This window comes from Eucyclogobius newberryi, unplaced genomic scaffold (genome assembly GCF_026437365.1).
Source record: "Eucyclogobius newberryi isolate DKJ021-1_F unplaced genomic scaffold, fEucNew1.0.hap1 SCAF_10, whole genome shotgun sequence".
Classification (NCBI taxonomy): domain Eukaryota; kingdom Metazoa; phylum Chordata; class Actinopteri; order Gobiiformes; family Gobiidae; genus Eucyclogobius; species Eucyclogobius newberryi.
This window is the reverse complement of record NW_027315724.1, coordinates 35,505,163-35,516,740: the sequence shown is the minus strand read 5'-3', so window position 1 is coordinate 35,516,740 and position 11,578 is coordinate 35,505,163. Positions and strand designations below refer to the sequence as shown.

At 41.5% G+C, this 11,578-nt stretch overlaps 1 protein-coding gene across 4 annotated transcripts; it reads right to left on the bottom strand.

The window, feature by feature from the left end:
* Nucleotides 1-820: 820 nt before the first annotated feature.
* On the bottom strand, nucleotides 821-9,407 carry rnf8 (ring finger protein 8, E3 ubiquitin protein ligase). Of its 4 annotated transcripts, none has more exons than XM_072456028.1 (9): nucleotides 9,221-9,407; nucleotides 8,208-8,336; nucleotides 6,874-7,289; nucleotides 6,199-6,418; nucleotides 5,865-5,927; nucleotides 5,693-5,782; nucleotides 5,512-5,619; nucleotides 3,710-3,921; nucleotides 821-1,201 (listed from the first exon to the last, which is right to left on the bottom strand). In XM_072456028.1, the coding sequence occupies exons 1-9, from the start codon at nucleotides 9,314-9,316 to the stop codon at nucleotides 1,033-1,035; spliced, it is 1,503 nt and encodes a 500-aa protein (XP_072312129.1). In that variant the 5' UTR covers nucleotides 9,317-9,407; the 3' UTR covers nucleotides 821-1,032. The 4 variants fall into 4 exon arrangements, with proteins under 4 accessions (XP_072312129.1, XP_072312145.1, XP_072312137.1 ...); XM_072456044.1 differs by having other exon boundaries at nucleotides 6,211-6,418; XM_072456036.1 differs by having other exon boundaries at nucleotides 822-1,201; nucleotides 5,865-5,933; nucleotides 6,217-6,418.
* Nucleotides 9,408-11,578: the final 2,171 nt, after the last annotated feature.

Genomic DNA, 11,578 nt, shown 5'->3' with positions numbered 1-11,578 from the left:
GATGCAATTTATATTATATTTATATTGTTATTGGCCTTTAAACATGCTTCTGAGAAACTTCACCTTGGCATTTCATGTTCTAAAATAAAATATTTATATAAACATGTCAAACTGGCCTCGGACTTCCTGGTCTCAGGACGCAGTTGTACTGATCCTGATTGGACGAGAGAAATGATTTATGGAGTTAAAAAGGGCAGAAGATTCTCAGATGGAGAAAAGTTCAGTTCTGGAGGAGATTCAGGACGTTTCTGAGGTTCGGAGGGAGAGGACTTTATCAAACTGAGTGAAGCTAAATGTGCTCCAGAAAGTTACATTTGCATAATCTGTCCTTTAACTTATGATGTTGTAGGGGACCCATATGTCCCAAAAGGCCTTTGAAAGACAGTAAAGGAATGTACCGTCCCCCTTGAACCAGCAACACTGTCTCCACCAGAGCGTCTCCTCCTCAGACCAACATGTCTGATAAAGGACAGGATGGAAGTTTCTCAGGATGAAGTTCCTTAATGACTGTATTTCACATTTAAACCGACTTAACGTTTACTGTGTGATCTAAACTTGTCACTAAATCATGCTTTAGTTTAAATGGTGCCCCTTTTAAATATAAATGTGAACATTAACTACACGTGTTGTCCACAATGTAACGGCTCGTCCCAGAGAATATACATTACATCTTGTTACCCTACAATGTAATGTGTCTCAAAATGGATTTTGTTTTATTTTTTATTTAATTTAAAGGCAGAATTAATTACAAAAGCAAAGGTTGTAAAAAAGCAAATGAAAATCTTTATTTATAACAACAGCAAAACAGATGAATTAACACCTTTTTCTGGATAATGGACTAATGAGTCCCTTTCACATTTGTGTAGGACGCATTTAACTAAAGTTTAACCCACTCCAAAGGGGTCCGGTTCTGAGACCACAGCGGTCCGGTTCTGAGTCCACAGCGGTCCGGTTCTGAGTCCACAGGGGTCCGGTTCTGAGTCCACAGGGGTCCGGACCTGAGGCCACAGTGGTTTAGCTGTGGTCCAGGTCCTATTCCGAGTCTGTAGAGGTCAGGCTGTGGTCCAGGTCCGGTTCTGAGTCCAGAGACAGGACCGAGGAGCCGGGACTGCTGCCCACGAGCACCGGGCCGTCAACTTCACTGGTCACACCGCTGTCTTGATCTGGGATTACGATCACCTCGGCGACGGAGCTGCGAGTCCTGCACAAACATGTATCATGAATATACTTTAGTCTGACAGTTACATGTATGTTGTGAGTCATGTATGATGTGAGTCATGTATGTTGTGAGTCATGTGTGATGTGAGTCATGTATGTTGTGAGTCATGTATGTTGTGAGTCATGTGTGATGTGAGTCATGTATGATGTGAGTCATGGTTGGTGTGAGTCATGTTTGATGTGAGTCATGTATGTTGTGAGTCATGTATGTTGTGAGTCATGTGTGATGTGAGTCATGTTTAATGTGAGTCATGTTTAATGTGAGTCATGTTTGATGTGAGTCATGTATGATGATGATGTGAGTCATGCATGTTGTGAGTGATGTATGTTATGAGTCATGCATGATGTGAGTCATGTATGTTATGAGTCATGCATGATGTGAGTCATGCATGTTGTGAGTCATGCATGTTGTGAGTCATGTATGTTATGAGTCATGTATGATGTTAGTCATGGTTGGTGTGAGTCATGTATGATGTGAGTCATGTGTGATGTGAGTCATGTTTGATGTGAGTCATGTATGATGTGAGTCATGTATGATGTGAGTCATGTATGATGTGAGTCATGTGTGATGTGAGTCATGTATGATGTGAGTCATGTTTGATGTGAGTCAGGCATGATGTGAGTCATGCATGATGTGAGTCATGCATGATGTGAGTCATGTATGTTGTGAGTCATGTATGATGTTAGTCATGGTTGGTGTGAGTCATGTGTGATGTGAGTCATGTTTGATGTGAGTCATGGTTGGTGTGAGTCATGTTTGATGTGAGTCATGTTTGATGTGAGTCATGTATGATGTGAGTCATGTATGTTGTGAGTCATGCATGATGTGAGTCATGTATGATGTGAGTCATGGTTGGTGTGAGTCATGTGTGATGTGAGTCATGTGTGATGTGAGTCATGTATGTGGTGAGTCATGTATGATGTGAGTCATGTGTGATGGGAGTCATGTATGTTGTGAGTCATGCATGATGTGAGTCATGTATGATGTGAGTCATGGTTGGTGTGAGTCATGTGTGATGTGAGTCATGTGTGATGTGAGTCATGTGTGATGTGAGTCATGTATGTGGTGAGTCATGTATGATGTGAGTCATGTGTGATGTGAGTCATGTATGTTGTGAGTCATGCATGATGTGAGTCATGTATGATGTGAGTCATGGTTGGTGTGAGTCATGTGTGATGTGAGTCATGTATGTGGTGAGTCATGTATGTTGTGAGTCATGTATGTTGTGAGTCATGTATGTTGTGAGTCATGTGTGATGTGAGTCATGTTTAATGTGAGTCATGTTTAATGTGAGTCATGTTTGATGTGAGTCATGTATGATGATGATGTGAGTCATGCATGTTGTGAGTCATGCATGTTGTGAGTCATGCATGTTGTGAGTCATGCATGTTGTGAGTCATGCATGTTGTTGAGTCATGCATGTTGTGAGTCATGTATGTTATGAGTCATGCATGATGTGAGTCATGCATGTTGTTGAGTCATGCATGTTGTGAGTCATGCATGTTGTGAGTCATGTATGTTATGAGTCATGTATGATGTTAGTCATGGTTGGTGTGAGTCATGTATGATGTTAGTCATGGTTGGTGTGAGTCATGTGTGCTGTGAGTCATGTGTGATGTGAGTCATGTTTGATGTGAGTCATGTATGATGTGAGTCATGGTTGGTGTGAGTCATGTATGGTGTGAGTCATGTATGGTGTGAGTCATGTGTGATGTGAGTCATGTTTGATGTGAGTCATGCTTGATGTGAGTCATGTATGATGTGAGTCATGGTTGGTGTGAGTCATGTGTGATGTGAGTCATGTATGTGGTGAGTCATGTATGTGGTGAGTCATGTATGGTGTGAGTCATGTATGGTGTGAGTCATGTGTGATGTGAGTCATGTTTGATGTGAGTCATGCTTGATGTGAGTCATGTATGATGTGAGTCATGGTTGGTGTGAGTCATGTGTGATGTGAGTCATGTATGTGGTGAGTCATGTATGTGGTGAGTCATGTATGATGTGAGTCATGTGTGATGCGAGTCATGTGTGCTGCGAGTCATGTATGTTGTGAGTCATGTGTGATGTGAGTTATGTGTGCTGTGAGTCATGTATGATGCGAGTCATGTGTGATGCGAGTCATGTGTGATGCGAGTCATGTGTGATGTGAGTCATGTGTGATGTGAGTCATGTGTGATGTGAGTCATGTGTGATGTGAGTCATGTGTGATGTGAGTCATGTGTGATGTGAGTCATGTATGTTGTGAGTCATGTGTGATGCGAGTCATGTGTGATGTGAGTCATGTGTGATGTGAGTCATGTATGATGTGAGTCATGTATGTTGTGAGTCATGTGTGATGCGAGTCATGTGTGATGTGAGTCATGTGTGATGTGAGTCATGTGTGATGTGAGTCATGTATGATGTGAGTCATGTGTGATGTGAGTCATGTTTGATGTGAGTCATGTTTGATGTGAGTCATGTATGTTGTGGTGAGGGTCATGACACACGCACCTCTCACCTTTCCTCTGGGACACCAGGTCTCTCCTCCTGCTCTTCATGTCCAGACTCAGGTTGTCCACCATGCGGTCAATGCAGTTGTCCAGGGCCAAACACCGAGTCTGAGACTCGATGACTCGTCTGCAGATCGGACACTCGTCTTTCTTCTTACGCCACAGATGGATGCAGAAGCAGCAGAACGCATGAGAGCAGCTCAAGATCACCGCCTGGACACGGACAGAAATATAAATATATATATATATATATATATATATTGCTTCATGTACACACAGACACAGACACTTCTGACCGTCTGGATTAACATAAACAAACATGTCCTCGCCTCTAAAACAAACGAGCTTTCAGGGACTAAAACATATTCAAATTGAAAGAGAAAGATTGGCAGAGACAAGAGTAAAAACAGGTTCAGCCTGAACCAAAGAGAACAATGACTTCAGGCCTGAGGCTGAACATCAATGACATTGGTACATATCATGCTGTGTTTTTAGAGGAGCAGATCATGTAGATCATTTCTTATTGTAGCATCAGAAACACAGGACGCTCTGCAGCTCACGACACTTCAGTGTCTGCAGAAGGTTCACACAACAGCCCAGTGGATAGCACCGGCACCCCACAAGGTTGTGTCATCTCGCCTCTTCTTTTCACACTGTATATTAATGAGGTCTGAGTCATACAACCAACTGTAACTTATATTTTCAAATGAAACGGTTATTCACAGCCTTCAGAATAAAAGCACAGATGTCATGGTCGACGAGACAGAAATGACTGGTCTTGTTTTAAATACAAAAAATATTAAAGGGATTATTTTTGACCCCAGATTAGTATGTACAGTTTGTCTGCTCATGAATTAGCCTAAAGAGGCTAGGCTACATGTTTATGCGTACGTTTGCATTGAATGCATAGAATATTTTACTAAATGGCATGTCAACATGGTTTGGAAACAGTCAGTTGGACTAAATCACCCAAAAGAGTGGATAAAGTAACTGTACCCTTTTTGAGGAGATTGTTGGGAGATTAGCAGTGCCACATACATTCAGGGTTTATGACGTCTCTGCCACCAGCAGATTCTTTGTGCTTTGAAAGTTGCAATAAACCTTTCCTAAAATAAATTTGAAACTTAATAATTATCAGAATTATTTTCTGTTTCTCTGCTTTTGCCGTCTTGTTTTGGCCTGAGTCTGCGTTCTCTCTCCAATAAAACTTGTTTTGATGTACATTAGTAACATGTTTAGGCTAAGGATGAGTATTGTCCCCAGCATTTCACATCCACTGCAGATGTCCTGAAGCTACAGAGGGCACATCTACTGCAGATGTCCTGAAGCTACAGAGAGCACATCCACTGCAGATGTCCTGAAGCTACAGAGGGCACATCCACTGCAGATGTCCTGAAGCTACAGAGGGCACATCTACTGCAGATGTCCTGAAGCTACAGAGAGCACATCCACTGCAGATGTCCTGAAGCTACAGAGAGCACATCCACTGCAGATGTCCTGAAGCTACAGAGAGCACATCCACTGCAGATGTCCTGAAGCTACAGAGAGCACATCCACTGCAGATGTCCTGAAGCTACAGAGAGCACATCCACTGCAGATGTCCTGAAGCTACAGAGAGCACATCCACTGCAGATGTCCTGAAGCTACAGAGAGCACATCCACTGCAGATGTCCTGAAGCTACAGAGAGCACATCCACTCCAGATGTCCTGAAGCTACAGAGAGCATATCCACTGCAGATGTCCTGAAGCTACAGAGAGCACATCCACTGCAGATGTCCTGATGCTACAGAGGGCACATCTTACCTCGATGAAGAGCTCTTCACAGATGATGCACTGCAGTTCATTCTCCAGAACCTCCGTCACCTGCGTCACCACTTCCTCCCTCTGAGCTCGGGCCTTTTCCTTCTCCTCCTGTCAATCCAATCATTGTATTACGCTCATGGTTCACGACACAGAACCTTTGGCATCGAGTCAGACGTCAAACCTTTGTCACTTCCAGCTCTTTGTTTTTGGCCAGAAGCTTCTCCTCGAAGCCTCGTCGGGACAGGGCCAGCTCATCCATCACTTTCTTCTGCTACAAAACAAACACAAAGCCATTTATTTTTGTGTTTTTTTTTTGAGGTTTTGACAAATATGTCACGCATTTTTACACTTACTTCCTGCAGCGCGTCTTCCAGTTGCTTTTTCAGACGCTCTTCCTGTTGCTGTGTTTTTTGTTCCTTAACGTAAAGAGTTAATTATAGAAATGTAGCAATGAGTCAACTGTAAAAAATAATTTCAGGTATATTTCTATAATGTTATTGTTTATCTGGACTAAACAAACTCTAAAAAAGACGTTTTATAATATATTTCAAAATGTCAAAAAACAATAAACTACTTTGGATTTTTACCAATACTACACTTTAAATTAAATATTCTCTTTCTAGAAGTCACCATATTTACACCTTTATTTAGTTAAAAATGCATTAAAAAAGTCTAAATGTTAAATACTTCTTCTCTTGCCTCCAGTTGGCGTTTAGCTTCATTAAACGATTTCTCCAGCGTTTTCATCTTCATCATTTTGGCTCGGAGCGTCTCCAGTTGCCCCTGCAGCTCTCGCACCTGCTCCTCCCTGAAGGGGGCGCTCTGTCTGGGCCGGACCTCCAGTGTCGCCACCTGTCGCTCGGTGCTGTCCACCTGCGCCTTCAGCATCACGATGTTCTGGCTGAACCTGAACGGACAAAAACACGTCAAGCAAAATGTCCACGTCACGGTTGTATGAGGCACGTGAACGCCGCCTGGTGGAGCCATCGTGTGCGGGCAGTTCACCGGGGAAAATGTCTTCACTCGTTTAGTCAAGCGTTTAGTGACGGTTAATCCCCCGTGAACGTCCCTAACATGTAATACAGACTGTCTCCACCAGAGGGCCATGTATCCTCATTGCACCGCGGCGTCGGAAAACAAAAAGTTAGTGTTAACTCCAAAACGGTGGATTTCTGTCAGAAACTGAGCAAACCTGTTCATGGTACGGTAAGCTGCTAACGTTAGCGACTTTACAGAGCGTTTTATGCATAATTAGAACTGCGTCAACGTAATCGATTAACCGATTATTGACCGTGAAGGGCTCCAACTACCGGTTAAAACATTTTAAAATGTCGGAATGCTCAAAAAAGAAGTAGAACCTACATCTGTAAGTTGTCCACGTCGCCCGGAGTCTCCTCTTCTTTGTCGTCAGTGATTTCGCTCCGTGTCGTGCTCTGTTGGCGTCGCTGCTTCTTTGTTTCTAGCGACTGAAGTGGACAGGACTGCGCTGAAGACGTGTCCGTCCCAGAACTGCGATAGAGTTTGGATTTGGAAGACGTGGAAGGCTCTGTTTCCGGCGACATTTTCCTCTTGACCTTTTTAAACACGTGTGTCGCTTTGGTCCCGTCCGTTTCCAGAAAGGATTTAACGTCTTTGAGCGGCTTTTGCGCCAAAATGTAATCGAATTCGACATCGCTCCCGGTCACAGCGACTCCCAGCTGGACGGAGTCTCCCGGGCGGATCACGTGGGACTTTTCAGGAGCGATTCGGCAGCGGTTCACCCACACGCCGTTCAGGCTCTGAGGAAAACAAGACACTTCATCATATCTACTGTTTCTGTGCAATGACTAGAATACATAAAGGAAGTATGTCAGGTTCATGAGATCCTCTGGAACTGTTTGTTCAGAGACGCACATGAAGCTCGCACAAGTGGACAAAAGAACTTGACTGCAACAGAAGGTTACCGTCAGTTGTCCAAAGAAAAGAGCAACATATCTGTGTAAATATACCCTACTTTTGATTAGTAACCGAGGAAAAGCAGGAAAAGAGATGATTTGAGGAGTTAAGGGAGAATCCCTCTTTTAACAAAAGGTTTAAGGTTCAATTTACCAACTGTTTACAACAGCGTTTTGAAGCCCTGGTTAGAAAACGATACAGACCAGTCAGATGTTAATCAGGTAATGATCAGTGATGTGGGAGCTGTTGTCAGCTAACAATAGTATTTCTATGACCAACTACAGGGATGTTATGGTAACAAAGAAGATGTGTTTCAAGGGAAACTTAAAACATATAAACAGACAGACAATTATCAGGAGGCTCCACCCAGGGGGCAGCGTTTTCAGACTAGATCCACAGATTGAGAATGACTTTTGAATGAGTCGAAGTAAAACAGGGTCCACGTGATACAACTGAATCTTTTACTATGATAAGAGAATGATGATGTTTTCCAAAACAAAGCTTTATCTTAGTTTAAAAAACTAACAATAACCAAAAAATCCAGACTTCCTGAGACGTCCCTAGTACAGTTTCATTACATCGGAGTGAATTACAGAAGATTCATAATGGAAGTTTTTCCCATTCACCTGCAGTGCCTCGCCTTGAAACTAAATAGATTCTCTGAACAGGGAAAAAAGTCCTAAAAATCTTGTATGTAACAGGAAAGCGAAACCCATGACTATTACAAAAATGAAATGCCATCAATGGGACAGAGAGTTTACTTTTCTGTCGGTCACGGTCCACTGTCCGTCCTCTTGTTGTTTGAACGTGCAGTGCAGTCTGGAGATCATCAGAGGACAAGTCGGAGACAGGAGCTGGTACGTGACGTCTGCCCCGCGTCCAACAGTGACCTGCAGAACACAAGAGGACAAGAGGACACAAGAGGACGTTTAAAAGTGTAACTTAATGTGATGTCACTGGAGAAACATGTCAGATCTGCTTTAAACACACGGGATTTTACTGCATTTACTTGACATTTAACAGCACATTATGACACATTAGTGTTTACTTTTATCTACAGACATATCACACACTTTAAATGTGCTTAAGCTCGAAGTAGCAGAATAAAAACTAATGTTTTTATTCTTTGAAAAGGAAAAGCAAATTTCAAATGTGTTGCTTTGTTATAAAGACTTACGATTGTTAGTATTTAGATCTGATGTCAATTAAGCATTAAAAATGTATTATGGTTGAATTAATATGCACTCTATTCTGGAATTATGAATAAATTATGAGTTTTAAAAGGTTGATGCTTCAGCCACTGAGCAGCAGTGAGGAATCGAAAATGACCACTTTGTCAAGATTAATAGGTTGATTGATAATAATGATTATTATTCAGGTCCCAGTATAAGCAAAATACAAAACTGTCAATTTTAGAGCTAAATCTTAGCTTGTTAAATGTGAACAACTTTTATATCATATTGTTTTCATTTCAGAAAGTACATTTTCATAAAGCGTGTCACAATTTTGTGTCATATTAACGTGTTAAACTATGGGAATTAAAGAAGATTCGAGATTTCACTGTTGTTTGGGCCCAATAATCGTGTTGTTTTGTCAACAATCATAAACCTAAAATGTTATAACGTGACATCGCCACAAAACCACTAATTATGCAATGACTAAACATGGCAGTTATGAATAATACATGTGTTTACATCAGTACAGTAACAAGAGCTAGCAGAGCCACGTTAGCTCTCGTTAGCTCACGTTAGCTCTCGTTAGCACACGTTAGCACCTCTGTGTTCTCGGCCAGGCGCAGCCAGCCTGAACTCTTGTCCACTCTCATCAAACAGAAGACTTCCTTGTCCTCCTCTGAAGCTGCAGAATCCATGTCCTCTCACGTGAAGCGCGGCGCATGTTAGCTCCACAACAACAACAACAGGCCGGATAAGCGCGTGCACTTGTTGTTTAGCGTTAGCATTGCGCCGAGGATGCCGCAAAAAACTCAACTGCGCATGCGTTAGTTTTCTTAACGCGTTTATAATTAAATATATAGTAAGTTTACGCGTGATAGTTTCCATTTAAAGTGGTAATTATGAACCTATATTACAAAACGTTACAGAAAGAAAGTGTAGTGCTTTATAAATAAAGATTATTAATATTACATTATTATTCTTACTATGATGATGATGATTTTTATTGTTTTGGATTGACAATCTAAAGGACACATTATATTATGTTTCTCTTCAGGTAATTACTTATTTTATATTATTTTTAATTTAGTAATTTCAGGGACAGTGCATATTAATAAACATTAATGTAAAAATGTCTGAATTAACCAAAAGTTATTTTTCGCCTGTTGTGCCATGTCAGCTGTTCCAGCCTAAAACAGGGAATAAAAAACAAGCAAACATTTTATATAGAAGTTAGACATATGTACACTATTTACATTATAAGACACAGGCACATCAATCATCCAAGTAATTGACACGTACACGAGCAGATACACACAAACACACACACACAAACACACATTCACAGAAACACACACACAGACACACACACACACACACACACACACAAAAGTACAACTGCATTTTTAAACACAAATGTGGCCGTTATGTTGTAAATGTTAATAAATGATAAGTGTTGGTGATAAGCACAAACATAAAGTGATCTGAGCCTTCAGCCTGCAGTGGACTTTACATGACCTCGTAGATGATCATAGAACTACAACTGCTGTGACTTGGCCTACCGGCATAACAGCAACGTTATGTGTCCCTCCACAGACCTGACATGTCACTTTTCTCTCACTGGAGTCGTGCAGGTGTTTCAAGGTCACGTTAAAGAACTGAAGCAATCGTTTCAGGTAAATTAGGCATGAAATAAAACCTGTGCTCAAATAATACACACAAAATAGAAGTCACCCGTTGATTTAATGTGGAGCTTGGAACAAAACAAATAAATTAATAAAAATGAAAACAAACAAACACACATGTTCTGTCCTTCTGAATTGAGTCGTTTTTCTCATTCGTGCCTTTTATTTTGTCAGTGTTTATTTTTTACAACTACAGTATTATTCACTGGTTTATGGTACATACTTTGACCACGGCGCATATATCTGTTTGTGTCATGTCGGTTTCACAGTCACACGCGCCTCTGACACTCCTTTTCCAAGAAACGGTTCTGACTTCCACAGAAACGAAAGTAAAACTCACAAAGAGGATGTAGTTTCGACAAGTGACCATTGGGGCCGCCGAGAAAGTTAAAACGAGATTACAGTCAAAACAGAACTTAAATCTGTTTTTGTGCCACACCCATTGACTTTGTGCCAAATGTTACGGAATTTTTGCAAAGAATCACCAAAGAAAAAACGAAACAGAACAGAGTTTGTGTTTCTCAAAAGGTGGATCTTTACTCACTCGTGCACGGTAAATAAACACTGTCCCTAACAAAGGTTTCTGTCCCTGACCTGCAGAACAATACACATGCTCCTCCAGAACAATGACAATACACATGCTCCTCCAGAACAATGACAATACACATGCTCCTCCAGAACAATGACAATACACATGCTTTTAAAGGCAGTGACAAACATTGACACGCACACACATCATCATAATCAAATCAGCTCCAAAAGAGATAGAACAATCATCACAGGAGCAAAGATGATCTCATGCAGAGGTGACCTGACCCTCAATCCAGGTCCTGACCTATGACTCCACGATACAGAGTATGGACCACATTTATCACTAACTCATATTCATATATTATCCGCACACAGCAAAACAACATCGATACAATGACATGACATGGCCTATTTTCTATCACACACATCTGTTGACTTTGTGCCACACCTGTTGACTTTGTGCCACATCTGTTGACTTTGTGCCACATCTGTTGACTTTGTGCCACATCCGTTGACTTTGTGCCACACCTGTTGACTTTGTGCCACATCTGTTGACTTTGTGCCACATCCGTTGACTTTGTGCCACACCTGTTGACTTTGTGCCACATCTGTTGACTTTGTGCCACATCTGTTGACTTTGTGCCACATCTGTTGACTTTGTGCCACATCTGTTGCTTGTTTAGGCGGGGCAACGCATTTAACACGTCTTATTTTATTAGTATTACTTTGTTTGGTGGGATAAAA

Bases quoted from the DNA above. Each gene is read 5' to 3' on its own strand.
- rnf8 (XM_072456028.1), bottom strand. From the start codon at position 9,316: ATGGATTCTGCAGCTTCAGAGGAGGACAAGGAAGTCTTCTGTTTGATG. The intron at 5,928-6,198 runs GTATTTAACATT...CTTTACGTTAAG, and splicing joins AACTGGAGGCAAGAGAAGAA to GAACAAAAAACACAGCAACA. The intron at 1,202-3,709 runs GTGCGTGTGTCA...ATGTTTGTGCAG, and splicing joins TCCCAGAGGAAAGGTGAGAG to GACTCGCAGCTCCGTCGCCG.